This window comes from Papaver somniferum, chromosome 8 (genome assembly GCF_003573695.1).
Source record: "Papaver somniferum cultivar HN1 chromosome 8, ASM357369v1, whole genome shotgun sequence".
NCBI classification, from domain to species: domain Eukaryota; kingdom Viridiplantae; phylum Streptophyta; class Magnoliopsida; order Ranunculales; family Papaveraceae; genus Papaver; species Papaver somniferum.
In genome coordinates this window covers 144,759,490-144,775,800 of record NC_039365.1, presented here as the reverse complement: position 1 = coordinate 144,775,800, position 16,311 = coordinate 144,759,490, and the positions used below count along the sequence as shown (strand labels likewise).

Sequence of the window (16,311 nt, the reverse complement as noted above, 5' to 3'; positions counted from 1 at the left end):
GCTCTGCTGCTTTGAATTGATGATTGACAGAAATCAATTTAGGAGATGGTGGTTGTGTTTTCTTCCATGTATGGAACATAGAAGAAATTAATTGGGGTTTGAGTTGTTTGAACTGGTAATTGGTGAAATTGAGACTACAATGCTTGTGGATGTAGTGAATTTGAAATGGTCTTACTGTTGATGGAGTTGAAGTTATTGCTGGCGATGGTGGAGTGAAATGTGCAGCTACATATGGTACCATGAGTCTGGTACTTAGGATTGCAGGGGAGAATGAGTGTTTGAACTGAAGTTGCAGGCACTGTATGTGTTACAGATTCCTTGAAATCAATTACGAACGGGAGGTTGTGCTGCTGCTCATCTGATGTTGATGCCGGAATCGGCAGAAGAGTGGTGTTCTTGGTGTCACAAAGAAACAAGGAAAGGGAAGAGCTGGTATTATTTGAATTAATCAAGGGTATAATTGTAAACTCGTACTTTTCACTTTCTAAAATTAATTAAGATTTGGCCTTACACGGTCAACGAGGGTCAACATTGGTCTTTCGACCAAATGCAAAACGACAAATATTAGACCAAACCCATATTTATGTTAAAAAATTAATACCAAAAACCAAATAATCCAGAAAATGGTGTCCAGCGTTTTTTCTATCGATTAATGGAGAAAGGAGAATCTTTATTTGGTATATGATTTAAGGGTATAATAATCCGTTAAGAAATTAATTATTTTCGTCCATTTAACCCAAACGAAAGTTCAGTCGTCCACCCCAACCAGATTTTAATTTTTTGGGGGAGTTTGACCCATTTTATGGATATTCTATGATTCTTCTCGAACATGAATTTTTTTTGGCACCTATTGTTTGTGTTTTAGCTAGCTAGTTACACATTTCTAGCTTGCGTTTCACTAGTTCATCATTTCCTAAAATTTCCAAAAGTTCCCAACATTAGGTATAAGATCAGTGCTCCCTTACTAACAAGCCGATTTACCAATTACATGGAATGGTACATATTGCTTTTCTAAAGGATGGCAGTGTTGAAGTCTTGACATATCGGTTTTATTATTTAATGGAACTCAAGTAAAAAAATTCTAAATCAACGAGCCCGTCTAGCTCAGCTGGTAGAGCGCAAGGCTCTTAACCTTGTGGTCGTGGGTTCGAGCCCCACGGTGGGCGCTTTTACATTTTCATTTTCAGCTTTTTTGATTCTGGAAGGTTTTGGTTGCCAAGAACACACAGGATATGCATTAATGTGAAAATGCAGAGAATGGATGAGAATTATGATGGCGTTATAGTGACTGATGCAGAGAGGTTGGATAAACCATGTGTAATCCAAAAAGGGCGGAACATTAAAACGACATAGAATTTGAATTTCATTTACTCGTAAAATGTAAACAAGCGCACTAAAACTTAACAAAAAATATCTCAAAAATAAATAAGTAAATTCAACATACTGCAATCTCTTGATATCGTATGAGACTTTTCTCCTAAAGCTTTTAAAGAAACAAAGCTATTCATATGAGGTATTGCTTCAATCTTGGGGTACTCATGATAGGACGGCCCACGATAAGTACCCTTGTCAAGATCCATTTGTTTTTTAAGCTCTCCAGTTTGGGGATCATAACAAAAGAGATTCTGATAATTTGACCGCAACAAAAGTTTTCCGCTCAATGTCAGGGAAATTGGCCAGTAAATATCCATAAACTGATCTGAGAGACATGCTATGCTAAACATATTTTCCCACTCGCTAGTCTCCTTCTTAAATGAGAATATGTCAAGACGAACACCACCATGGCTGCTGGCAACACACAACCGCCCTTCCAAGACTTGCAGTGTAAGAAAGTTTTCCATTGTCGCACCAGGACAAGGTTGTGGTGGGAGCAAACTGAACTCCTCTTTTACCAAATCAAAGGCTACAATTTCCCATTCTTGATTAAACCAATGAAGGGCATCACTCGCAAGAATACCGCGACATGGGCTACATATCTTCCAAAACTCATCATGCGAGTCATCAAGGATATGATTTAAGGTGACAATAGGGCAATCAAAGTGACGCAGCAACGAGTGCGAAACCTCTCCTATGTTTCTCCACCCACGTCTACTACCAAGAGTGTACACCTGACCCTTAGATTGCCCAGCAGCATAGTAGATCCTAACAACTTTATGTTTATCAGTAACAGAAGTGTACCCGAATCCACTCACTATGTTACCATCCAAATATGTGGTTTTCTTGACTTCGACATTGTTCTTGTTTTTAACCTTCACAGTGAATCTCGGAAGATAAACCCGTTCTCCAAGGTAGGGATTACAGATGTATATGGGATCAAATACATTGTATGTAAAAGGTATAGAGATACAAACTAGACCGTTACAAGACCCTACCATTGCACTTGTACTATAATTCTGTGTAACGGGAGGATGATCAGTAAATGTAAATTCCATACATGGCTCTCTATTCTCGGAATAAGATCCATGATAAAGCTGACTATCATCATCTAGAGTTAAGAACAGAAAACTCACCTTATTATCATCTGGTGTCTTGAAGACAAGTTTACTGAAACAAGGGTTTCGAATTTTTTCGCACCATTTTTTACAAACTTGCTTGCATTCTGATATTGAACCAATGGGTAATCGATAAAGTATGTCTAGAAAAATTTCATTAGGGAGAAATTTTATAACTGAATTGGACTCGCCATCTGGTAGTTCAGGATTTGCTTTTCTTTTCCTTTTTCTCCCTCCTCCACGGCCCTTCATTTCTGGAATTCAAATGGAAAACAATCCAAAGAATCTGGGTGAAAATGCTCGAGGCGGCAATTGCTAGTCAGACCCCCAATTTAAACACAAAATTGGTTAAAAAGACCAAACCAACAATTCCTCGGTGAAAAGGACATTTAGATTTTGATTCTGTTTAAATGGACAAAAATATAAACATAACCAGGATGTAAACAGTTTCATCCTACCCATTTTCAAATATTTTTTCTTAGTTTTAATTTACATCAGGATACATCCAGTTTCATCCTTACTATTTTTTAAGTTTAAGTCAGGATGAATCCAGTTTCATCCTTGCTATTTTTTTAGTGTCCATTTCACCCATACTAATTTATACTCGTGCATTTGAACCACGTTCAAAAAAATATTTGGACAAATGATCCATTTTCCGTAATTTAAATTGAATGAGAAATCTTCCCAATCCCTAATTCGAAGGATTTTCTGTCAATATAATCGATCATAACGGCAATATACAGTATTCTCATAACTGAATATATGCCGACGTGCAGATACACTTGGTCAAAGACAAGACTAAATGGAGCATAAAGGGAACGAGAATGCTGCGTGGGTCGTGGGCTCGCCACAAGCACAATAGGTTGTCTAGTGTCGACAGTTTGGGTAGTTAAGGAATTTATTCCAATATTATCGATCATAACGGCAATATTCCCATAACTGAATATATATTCCGACGTGCAAGATACACTTGGTCAACTATATGGAGTAAATATGCGTTAGAGGGAACTAGAATGTTGTGTGTATCCTGCGCTCGCCACAACAGGTTGTCCCATGTCAACGTAGAACTGTATTTGTGTGTAACTATCGATTTGACTTCATATGAATAAACAAAATCCACGGTCTGAAAATTTTAGATATGAACTATTTTTTGGGGACCATGGTTTTTTTGGAGGACCATGGTTTTATTTTGGGTAAAGACATTAGAAATAAATCTAGGTCACACCTTATCTAGATATTTATATTAATACCTAAATTATCCTCCTGATTAATTTTGGGTAATGATTAGTTAGTTTTAATAATATTTAGTGTAATGATTAGTGAGATAATTAAGTTAAAGATAATTAGTGAGATCAAAAAATCAGATGGGTTTTTTTTAAAAGAAGTAGAATTATTGAGAGAGTAAAGTTAGAGAAGATGAAGAAGGAAAACATGAAAAACGATGGATTTTACCAACCACAACCGGAGGAAGGGTATTTGTGTACCCAGATATGCTTCAAACTTAGATAATGTTGGTTGAATTGCTCCAAATTTTCAAAAAACTGTAAATTTTTAGAGTAGATTTGGGCTTGTTCGGTTACCTTATGTGAAAAACAGGTTACCAAACTCATCTGAAAGTGTAGTTCGGTTACTTCTTCCAAACACGCAGGTTACCGAACTCGCTCTTTAATGGAGGTTTTAGTCGTTCGGTAAACAGACATGTTACCGAACTTTGTTTATAGGATTTACAGAGTAATGTTCGGTTGGTTCGCAAACTTTAACCCAACAACATATCTAACCGAACTCCACACATATGCAATTAGTGAAGAGTTCGGTTTGTCAATATTTTTTGCGAACAAACCGAACAGAGTAGGCAAAGTTCGGTTAAATCATAACTAAACATAGTGGGAAAAATAACACAGTTCGGTTACATTTTTTTTTTCTTTGTATTACGGGTAGAGTTCGGTTACTAACTGGTTTTAGAATTTTTTGCGAACCAACCGAACACAATATATTGGTTTTAAATGAGGAGTTTGGTTAAAACTATTTTTTGCGAACCAACCAAACACAATATATTGGCTTTCAATGAGGAGTTCGGTTAAAACTATTTTTTGCGAGTTCGGTTACGAAAAAATAAATTCGTGATAACCGAAGTGTTCTTCGTGTTCTTGGTTTCAGAATGTTCGGTTACAAAACTAGTTTTTTTTTAAACTATTCCTAACCGAACACGCCATTTTAACTTCCATTTAAACCATATTTTGATGATTTCTACTCAATTTACCCAATCATTTGATGATTTCTACTCAATTTACTCTATCAAAAAACGAATTAAAAACGATTGATGAGTGATGTGATTTCAAATTGAGTTGTAGTAAAAAGTTCGTTGAGACTTGTGAAAGCAAAGATTTTAGATTTAATGAAATTTAAAAACAAACAAAACTTAATTCAAGATTATTAGGAATAACCAAGACACTGATTCCACTATCACACATGAATAAATTGTGGAAAATAATCCAAAACTCTAATTATCTTTTAAGTCCCTTATTTCTTAAGTCACAATTAATCAAACATATTCTCAAATATTAATTGTATTCCCCAAGCATAGACTATCAATTGATTAAACAAAGTATAATCTATCAAATTGAATCACAAGTAATTAAGAAAATTATGTAAACATTTAAAAACTCTGCAAGAGCAGTGATTGAGTGAATTATAATTAAAAATTAGAGAAAGTGAAATAGTTACCCATTATTCATGCGTGAATAGCTTCCTCATTTCCTTGGTTGTGGGAGAATTAGCTCATCATCATGTTGGAAACACACCCAAAATTCATTTTTATTGCTCAAAGGGTGTTTACAAAGATGAAATGGAGAAAAACTATTAAAAACCGGGTTTGCAGCAGTTATAAGTGTTACAAACTGAAAAGAACGATAGAACAGAGTACTGTCGCTGATTCTTGACCCTCGCATGTGTGTCGTTTCCACTGTTGAGAAACGACTGCTGTTGCGCGCCTAATGTTCTTCGTGTTCTTCACAGCAGCAGAAATGGTGATTCTTCTGCAACTCGACTTTCACAGCTCTGTAATCTCCCACAAACTCTCCGTCTCTTTTCCTTGCATATCCCTTCACTATTTATACAGCTCTGCAGTAAGAAAATCACCGTAATAACTCCATTCTAATCCTCATTAACGCTGCCAACCACAGGAATATTTTCTTTCCTTTTTCTTTTCCTGCACGCATCTGTTGTAGTCTTCCTCTGTCCAAACACTCTTCCACACATCCCAACATGCGTCAAACATGCTCAGGTCACATGAAATCTTCCCAAACATACCTAGAAATCCAGAGAATAATATAAGCTTCCCTGTTTCTTCTTATCGTGAGAAAATCCTTCCTTTTTTCGAACTAGAGGAAATTAGCAGTCCTGTTTGTGGTTAACAAGCCCAAATCAAGCTAAAACTTCGATTGAATCTCACCAGAAGCTCTCCAAACCAAATCCAGAAGATCCCGTATAATTTTTTTTTTCCGTTAACCTCTGTTTACCTAAACTCAATGATTTAGCCAATTCTGGACCAATAAAACACCCACATCAACTTTATTTATCCATAACAGGCCTATCCCTTGAAAATCAGCGGTTGAATCTCTGTAAATCCCGTCCAAAACTTCAACCCTAATTCTGCCAGTGGAGACACGTTTTCCCGCCAATTCTTGAATTTGAAAGGTAGAAGAAAGTGCCCCTTATCCACGACAGGGGTGCGAATAGCAGGTGGTGCTCTGGGGGTACAAATAGAAGGTAGTGTGCCCCTTAGTAATTGGGTGCTGAGGATGAATTTGGGCTATGCATAACCCTGGGTGCCTCTTATCCAAATCTGGGGTCTGTATAGCAAATTTCCTCCGGGGTTCAAATAACACTTTTTGAGCAACTTTTTCCACACAAATGTATTTCTCCAAAAACATCTACGCAAACATAAAAACACCATAATAAGTACGAAATCGAGTACCAACAATACAGAACATTGAGGACAAATTAGACACAAAAATGTGTCTATCAAATACCCCCAACTTATTATTTGCTAGTCCTCGAGAAAAACTAATCTAGAAAAATAAAATGACTACACTAAGCACGTGCAGCAAGCCGTTAAACCGCTAGGTGGCCCTAGCGGCGGAGTGTTGTCTCCGGAGGGTTTACCAGAGGTGTACCCACAAAACCTTTACTCCAGACCCTAGCTATCTACAGAACCTTGGAAGGCACTAAAGAATCTCCTTGGTTGGCATACAATCATTGACTATAGGAGGAAGTACCCTGATGCGAAATTCCAATTGTTGTACACGAGTTTGCACTCACATACTAAATTCATATAAGTGACAGAGCTCTACTCAGATAGTTTCTAGACATCATAACCGGAGTCAACCAATCATATGGAAAGATTAAGAAGATGGATAAAGAGAAAAATAGATGGTTAAAGTGAACGGTGTTTCCCATATCTGTCTGAAGGCCTCTGCCAAGATGACCTATCCTAATGGACTGAGATACCGGTCTGACTAATATCAACACAACTGGCATATACAAGGGGACCAGTGGTCGATAAACCTAACTCTAGGTCAACACAACTGGCATATACAAGGGCACCAGTGGTCGACTTTATTGAATTTATTCCGGTTGGTCTGATGGTCTGGTCTCAAACTTTTTTTTTTTTGTATCTCAATCACCTATTTCACCTAGCAATGGTAACAACTTGAGTCGTGTGCCCCACCAAATCACTTAAGAAATAAAAACAGAAGGGATTAGGATTCAACGAGTTATGGCGAAACTACCATGTTTTTTTTTTTCTAACACCTGAGCTCTGTGCTTTTATGAATAGACTCTTTAGATGTTTCCATCTAATCAGATTGGTTCCTCAACTCCTACAACCAAGATGTTCCCATCCACTTAGATTGGTTAGTGCCAACCTTAATAAGCATAAATTTCTAGGCTCTGGAGTTTATTTATTGCAACTAAAAGCTAACAAAAAGTTTCTTCCCCACCCCCAAACTTAAATCTAACATTGTCCTCAATGTTTCTAATGAAAGAGCAATACCAAAAAGCAAAGTAACATGAGGAATCAGTAAAGAGAGAAGTCGGAAAGATAGTACCTGGGTGAAGAGAGAAATCAAAAACTAATATACAACATACAATCGCCTCGATGGTCAATCAAGGGTAAACAGGGTCCTCCAGAGGGACCTCCTCAACATCACCTGTAGGAAAGGGATCTACAAAGGGTTTCAATCTCTGACCGTTAACCTTCGAAGAACTACTACCATCCGGTGTCTCGATTTCAACAACTCCATGAGGAAAGACAGTGTGAACAATAAAAGGACTCGTCCACCGAGAACGTAACTTCCCAGGGAAAATATGAAAGCGGGTATCATACAGAAGAACTTTTTGACCTGGAGAAAATGACTTCCTTAAAATATTTTTATCATGCACAAGTTCCATTTTGTTCTTATACTCCTTCGCACTATCGTAAGCATCTATACGAATCTCTTCCAAGTCATTGAGCTGGAGTTTCCTATGGGCTCCTGCCTTATCAAGTGAAAAATTTAGCTTCTTAACAGCCAATAAGCTCTATGTTCTAACTCAACAGGTAAATGACATGCCTTTCCATACACAAGCTGATAAGGCGACATTCCAATGGGGGTCTTAAACGCAGTACGGTAAGCCCATAAGGCATCAGTAAGCCTAGACGACCAGTCTTTCCGATTAGGATTAACTGTTTTCTCTAATATAAGTTTTATCTCCCTGTTGAAAACCTCTACCTGACCACTATTCTGCAGATAATACGGGGTAGATACCTTATGTGTAATACCATATTTCTTCATCAAAAGCCTAAAAGGTCCATTACAAAAGTGCGACCTCCATCACTAATTATAGCTCGCGGTGTACCAAAACGTGTAAGTATATTATTTTTCAAGAACTCAATCACAACCCTATGGTCATTGTTTACACGCAACCGCCTCAATCCACTTAGAGACATAGTCTACAGCGACAAGGATGTATAAGTTACCAAAAGAATTAGGAAAGGACCCATAAAGTCAATACCCCACATCAAAGACCTCAACAACTAAAATAGGGTTCAAGGGCATCATGTTCCTACGGGAAATGGTTCCTAACTTCTGGCAACGCTCACAAGTAACACAGTGACTATGGGAGTCTTTAAACACGAAGGCCAATAGAATCCACACTGCAATATTTAGCAGCAGTCTTCTTAGCACTAAAGTGACCCCCACAAGCATGATCATGACAAAAGGAAATAATACTGGACTGGTCATTCTCAGGTATACATCTCCTAATAATCTGGTCTGGACAATACTTAAACAAATAAGGATCATCCCAAAAGAAGTGCTTCACCTCGGCTAAAAACCTAGAACGATCTTGTTTACCCCAATGTTGGGGCATTCGACCAGTAACAAGATAATTCACTATATTCGCATACCAAGGTGCTTGGGTAACAAAGAACAGTTGTTCATCAGGAAAACTATCCCTAACAGGAGGAGAATCATTAAGGGTATCCACAACAAGCCTAGACAAGTGGTCTGCTACTACATTTTCTGCACCTTTTTTTATCTCTAATGTCTAAGGAAAATTCCTGCAACAATAGGATCCATCTAATCAATCTAGGTTTAGTATCCTTCTTGGAAAGAAGATACTTCAAAGCAGCATGATCAGTAAAGATTATGACCTTAGAACCTAAGAGGTAGGATCTAAACTTGTCTAAGGCAAACACAATAGCTAATAGTTCCTTCTCCGTAGTGGTATAGTTCAACTGGGCATCATTCAGAGTTTTGCTAGCATAGTAAATCACATGAAGTAACTTATTTTCTCGCTGACCTAGCACAACACCAATAGCATAATCTGAAGCATCACACATGATCTCAAAGGGTAGGTTCCAGTTGGGTGCCTGGACTATGGGGGCGGGGGTAGTGAGTAAATTCTTAAGCTTCTCAAAAGCCTCTAAACAAGCATCATCAAAGACAAACTTAACGTCTTTTGCAAGCAAATTGCAAAGAGGTCTAGAAATTAAGCTAAAATCCTTAATGAATCGACGATAAAAACCTGCATGTCCTAAGAATGACCTAATATCTCTTACGGTTTTTGGGACCTGTAAATTTTTAATAAGGTCAACTTTGGCACTATCTACCTCCATACCCTTCGAAGATACGACATTCCTTAGAACAATTCCTGAACGAACCATGAAGTGACATTTCTCCCAATCAAGCACTAAATTCTTTTCCTTACACCTAGTCAAAACTTATGACAAATTATGCAAGCACTCATCGAAAGACGAACCAAACACTGAAAAATCATCCATAAAGACCTTTAAGAACCGTTCTACCATGTCAGAAAATATGCTCAGCATATAACGCTGAAAGGTCGCAGGGGCATTACATAGCCCGAAAGGCATGCATCTATACGCAAAGGTACCAAAGGTACAGGTAAAAGTGGTTTTCTCTTGGTCTTCTGGGGCTATGACAATCTGATTATAACCGTAGTATCCATCTAAAAAGCAATAATGGCTACGTCCATCTAATCTCTCTAGCATTTGGTCGATGAAAGGAAGGGGAAAGTGGTCCTTCCTAGAGACCTTGTTCAATTTCCTATAGTCAATAGAGACACGCCAACCCGTAGTCACCCGGGTTGGGATTAACTCATTGTTATCATTCTGGACTATAGTAATACCGTATTTCTTGGGAACAACCTGAACAGGGCTGACCCACTTACTGTCTTAAATGGGGTATATAATGCTTGCATCTAACAGCTTAAGAACCTCGGTTCGAACTACTTCTTTCATATTAGGGTTCAGTCGACGTTGTATCTCTCGAGAAGGCTTGGTGTCACTCTCTAAATAGATATGATGCATACAATCAGTAGGACTTATACCCTTAATGTCTGTTATGGTCCACCCTAAAGCTTCCTTGTTATTCTGAAGGACGGTCACTAGCCTACTTTCCTGATCACTATCCAAGTCGGATGCTATAATCAGGTAAAGTTTCAGATGGGCCTAAAAACACATACTTCAGGGAATCTGGTAATGGTTTAAGGTCCAACTTAGGAGGCTTTTCTAACGAAGGAACTAGGGTAGACTCAGAAACGGGTAGAGGTTCGAACTTAGGTTTCCAGCCATTACTAGTGTCTATCAAAGGGGTTGAATCTAACAAAGCATTCACCTCATTAATCACATCGTCATCATCAAAATCAATCCCAAAGTGGGCTAGGCATTTCTCTAATGGATCTTCTAACAAAGTGTTTGGTAATGACTCCTCGACTAATGTTCCTATCATGTTCACCTCTTCTATGCTCGAGTCATCTAGTTCAGAGGGTAGCTTACTAATATTAAAAATGTTCAGCTCAATAGTCATATTACCAAAAGACAAATTCATAATACCATTTCGACAGTTAATGATCGCATTGGATGTAGCTAAAAACGGGCGACCTAAAATCACTGGTATTTGGTTCTCTGGGTCAGGGACAGGTTGGGTATCTAGGATAACAAAATCCACTGGATAAATAAACTTGTCGACCTCAATAAGAACGTCCTCGATCACACCACGAGGAATTTTAACGGACCTATCAGCTAACTGAAGTGTCATCTGGGTAGGTTTCATCTCACCAAGTCCTAGCTTAAGGTACACATGGTATGGCAGTAAGTTCACACTGGCTCCTAAGTCAAGCAAAGCTTTCTCGACACGGTATTTACCTATTGTGCAAGAAATAGTAGGGGACCCTGGGTCTTTATACTTAGGAGTAGTGGTATTCTGAATAATAGAACTCACATGACTAGCTAGGAAGGCTTTCTTCTGGACACTAAGTTTTCGCTTTCGCGTACACATATCCTTAAGAAACTTGGCATAAGCGGGAATCTGCTTAATCGCATCTAACAATGGGAGGTTGATAGTAACCTGCTTAAAAACCTCCAATATATCATTAAAGTTGGACTCCCTCTTAGTTGGAACTAGCAGCTGGGGGAACGGGGCTCTGGGAACAAACGGGCTCAGCATGACCTCATTGGTCTCTTTGGAGACTCTATCAGTCTCCTCATTTTCTGGCTCAGAAGGGTGAACTACACATGTTCACTATCAGGCATGGCAACCTTATTGTCAACTTTCTTTCCACTCCTAAGGGTTGTTATAGAATTCACATGATTGTACGATTTCTCTCCTTTAGGGTTAGGATCAGTTTGACTAGGGAATCTTCCATCTTCTCTTTCACTAAGAAACTTAGCTATTTGGCCGACTTGAAGTTCTAAGTTAGCAAGAGACTGGGAATTATTCTTAAAATTCTGCCTGGTTTCTTCTTGAAAACCAGTGGTTCTTTGATAACATCTCATGGTTCTTTGCTAACATAGTAAGGGTTTCTTCTAAGGTGGAGATCTTTTTCTCATTCTGAAACTGGGGTTGACCTGAAGAGTTCTTAGCATAACCAAAACCTGGGGGAGGCTGAGAATTACTAGACTGTCCTTGATTCTGACCCTTAGACCAAGAAAAATTAGGATGGTTTCTCCAACCAGGGTTGTAAGTCTCTGAGTATGGGTCAAACTTCTGACGGTTCTCAAACCTAGCATTGTTATAGACAACATGGGCTTGCTCTTCACTAACCTGACCTTCCCAAAACGAGTTATTGGGTTCTACTCCACAACTAGACACTTGAGAGGCTCTAAACCTATCATCAGGTTCAACAAGAGACCTATGTTTAGGATGATTCAATTCCAAAGCTTCTAACCTTATAGACAAAGAAGCAAACTTAACATCAGACCCGAAGCTTGTATCTACCACATTGGTGCTACTTCTATTGACCAAGAGTCTTTTGGGGGTTCAACACAAGACTCCCACTGTTGGGATTTTTCAGCGACAACTCCTAAGAAGGTGAAAGCATCATCAGTACTTTTACTAGTGAACTCACCAGCGCACATAGACCAACCATGGCTTTGTTTGAATAGTCTAAACGATCATAAATAATCTCTACGAGTTTCATCTTATCAAATCCATGGTGATGACACTGGTATAGGAGATCATTGAATCTCTCTAAGAACCTATAAAAAGACTCTCCCTCTTGTTGCACACTAGCACTAATTTTCTGCCTAACAGATGCAGTTTTATGCTTAGGGTAGAATTTTATATAGAAAGCAGCAATAAGTTCCTACCATGTTTCAATGGATTCAGATGGTAGGTTGTTCAGCCAGGTCTTGGCTTTATCTCTTATGGAAAAGGGAAACATCTTAAGTTTCAAGACTTCATCAGTAAGGTCTTTTATTCTAATTGTCCCACAAATTTCCTCAAAGTCTCTAATATGAAAATAAGGGTTCTCATCATCTTTCCCTAAGAATATAGGGATCATCTGAAGAATAATAGGTTTTAAAATTAGCCGTAGTGGATGGAAATTTTATGCACGAAGCTCGGGTGGACCTAGTTGGGAACATGTAATCTTTCAAAGTTTCCATCGCTGGCACAGTTGAAGTACTAGGGGTATTTTCCTCACTAAGAGACAGATTCTCGAAACTGAAGTTTCCAAAAACAGGGCTCTCAAAAGAAGAGTCTTCGAGCTCCCCATCTTCACAAGAAGAACTACTAGGTTTATCACTAATCAAACGACCTAGAGTGTTTCTTTTCCAAGCCTGCTCTTTAATAACCTTGGGCATACACTAGAAAAACAAAAGAAAAAGAAAGAAATCCTAAAAGGAAGGGAAGTTCTATGCAAACAAAAAGAAGGCTGACTCCACCAAAGCAAACCTAAATATTTCTAGCAAACAAAAAGAATGATGGCTCCACTTAGATTGTTTCTAGACCAGCTTTTAATCCTTCGAAAGGGAATTCATTACAATTTAAGCAAACCCCTTTGGAATCAATCCGAGTTTAAGTAAGTTGAATCGAGACGAGGGAATCTCATTGGATCTTTGATACCCAAGGCCCACCGGCGTTACAAGGCGGCGTATTCAACTCGCAGAAATCATCATGAATTTTGAAGCATGCTTAAAAGAGTAACCAATATTTTTCGAATGACTTTCCTATTAAGCTTGTTACCTTATATGTCTCGTTCTAGTCAAATTTTAGGCTTAGGTTCGTGTTTGGTTTCGTTTTCCTAAGGCAGGCAAGAAGGGAACGGTGATGAAATCCGAACCCTTATCTTGTATGGCCAGTCCTTACCCTTTACTAGGAAATTAAAGCATTCGTTTTCAAATCCTCAGCATATATGCAAACGAAAGAATACAGTAACTCCCTGACAGGAGATTCGCGGGTGTTTCGACAAACTTACCTCCCGTACCAGACGGGGGATGAACCGCTGAAGTCGACTTGAGCCACGACTCCTATGTCGTGTACGAACCCGAGGGGCCGAGGCGATATCGCAATCGCCGTCCTTCTCTGCAAACAATTCATATTTAAACTACCCTTCCGTAGGGTTTAAAAAAAAATAAAGTCCCAAAGTCCACAGTCCACAGTCCAAAAAATAAAGTGCAAAAGTAAAAGATAAACTAAAAGAAATTAAAAAAAAGTCTCTCTCTCTCTCTCTTTTTAATTAATTTTTATTCTCCTTTTCTTTCGCTCCTTTCGCTTTGCTTTTACTCCAAATCTTTAAGTATTCACCAAAAGCTTTGGAAAATTTTTTTTTCGCTCCAAATTCCAAAATCTGTAAGGAAAAGACAAAAACCCAGAAACGTAAAGAAGAACAAATAAAATAAAAATGAAAAACAAATGAAAACCTAAAAAAAATATCTAAAAACTCTAGCCTAAAGACAAGTCCCCGGCAGCGGCGCCAAAAATTGATGTGATTTCAAATTGAGTTGTAGTAAAAAGTTCGTTGAGACTTGTGAAAGCAAAGATTTTAGATTTAATGAAATTTAAAAACAAACAAAACTTAATTCAAGATTATTAGGAATAACCAAGACACTGATTCCACTATCACACATGAATAAATTATGGAAAATAATCCAAAACTCTAATTATCTTTTAAGTCTCTTATTTCTTAATTCACAATTAATCAAACATATTCTCAAATATTAATTGTATTCCCCAAGCATAAACTATCAATTGATTAAACAAAGTATAATCTATCAAATTGAATCACAAGTAATTAAGAAAATTACGTAAACATTTAAAAACTCTGCAAGAGCAGTGATTGAGTTAATTATAATTAAAAATTAGAGAAAATGAAATAGTTACCCATTATTCATGCGTGAATAGCTTCCTCATTGCCTTGGTTGTGGGAGAATTAGCTCATCATCATGTTGGAAACGCACTCAAAATTCATTTTTATTGCTCAAAGGGTGTTTACAAAGATGAAATGGAGAAAAACTATTAAAAACCGGGTTTGCAACAGTTATAAGTGTTACAAACTGAAAAGAACGATAAAACAGAGTATTGTCGCTGATTCTCGACCCTCGCCTGTGTGTCGTTTCCACTGTTGAGAAACGACTGATGTTGCGCGCCTAATGTTCTTGGTGTTCTTCACAACAGCAGAAATGGTGATTCTTCTGCAACTCGACTTTCACAGCTCTGTAATCTCCCCCAAACTCTCTGTATCTCTTCCTTGCATATCCCTTCACTATTTATACATCTCTGCAGTAAGAAAATCACCGTAATAACTCCATTCTAATCCTCATTAACGCTGCCAACCACAGGAATATTTTCTTTCCTTTTTCTTTTCCTGCACGCATCTGTTGTAGTCTTCCTCTGTCCAAACACTCTTCCACACATCCCAACATGCGTCAAACATGCTCAGGTCACATGAAATCTTCCCAAACATACCTAGAAATCCAGAGAATAATATAAGCTTCCCTGTTTCTTCTTATCGTGAGAAAATCCTTCCTTTTTTCGAACTAGAGGAAATTAGCAGTCCTGTTTGTGGTTAACAAGCCCAAATCAAGCTAAAACTTCGATTGAATCTCACCAGAAGCTCTCCAAACCAAATCCAGAAGATCCCGTATAATTTTTTTTTTCCGTTAACCTCTGTTTACCTAAACTCAATGATTTAGCCAATTCTGGACCAATAAAACACCCACATCAACTTTATTTATCCATAACAGGCCTATCCCTTGAAAATCAGCGGTTGAATCTCTGTAAATCCCGTCCAAAACTTCAACCCTAATTCTGCCAGTGGAGACACGTTTTCCCGCCAATTCTTGAATTTGAAAGGTAGAAGAAAGTGCCCCTTATCCACGACAGGGGTGCGAATAGCAGGTGGTGCTCTGGGGGTACAAATAGAAGGTAGTGTGCCCCTTAGTAATTGGGTGCTGAGGATGAATTTGGGCTATGCATAACCCTGGGTGCCTCTTATCCAAATCTGGGGTCTGTATAGCAAATTTCCTCCGGGGTTCAAATAACACTTTTTGAGCAACTTTTTCCACACAAATGTATTTCTCCAAAAACATCTACGCAAACATAAAAACACCATAATAAGTACGAAATCGAGTACCAACAATACATAACATTGAGGACAAATTAGACACAAAAATGTGTCTATCAAATACCCCCAACTTATTATTTGCTAGTCCTCGAGAAAAACTAATCTAGAAAAATAAAATGACTACACTAAGCACGTGCAGCAAGCCGTTAAACCGCTAGGTGGCCCTAGCGGCGGAGTGTTGTCTCCGGAGGGTTTACCAGAGGTGTACCCACTAAACCTTTACCCCAGACCCTAGCTATCTACACAGAACCTTGGAAGACACTAAAGAATCTCCTTGGTTGGCATACAATCATTGACTATAGGAGGAAGTACCCTGATGCGAGATTCCAATTGTTGTACACGAGTTTGCACTCAACATACTATAATTCATATATAAGTGACAGAGCTCTACTAAGATAGTTTCTAGACA

General features: G+C 38.3%; 1 protein-coding gene and 1 non-coding gene across 2 annotated transcripts; one reads left to right on the top strand and one right to left on the bottom strand.

The window, feature by feature from the left end:
• Positions 1-1,093: 1,093 nt before the first annotated feature.
• On the top strand, positions 1,094-1,166 carry TRNAK-CUU. Its single transcript has one exon. It is a non-coding gene; the product is annotated as a tRNA-Lys (tRNA).
• A 249-nt stretch (positions 1,167-1,415) lies between these two features.
• Positions 1,416-2,744, bottom strand: LOC113306138 (F-box protein At3g07870-like). Its single transcript, XM_026555112.1, has one exon. The coding sequence runs from the start codon at positions 2,742-2,744 to the stop codon at positions 1,416-1,418; it is 1,329 nt and encodes a 442-aa protein (XP_026410897.1).
• Positions 2,745-16,311: the final 13,567 nt, after the last annotated feature.

Bases quoted from the DNA above. Each gene is read 5' to 3' on its own strand.
- LOC113306138 (XM_026555112.1), bottom strand. From the start codon at position 2,744: ATGAAGGGCCGTGGAGGAGGGAGAAAAAGGAAAAGAAAAGCAAATCCT.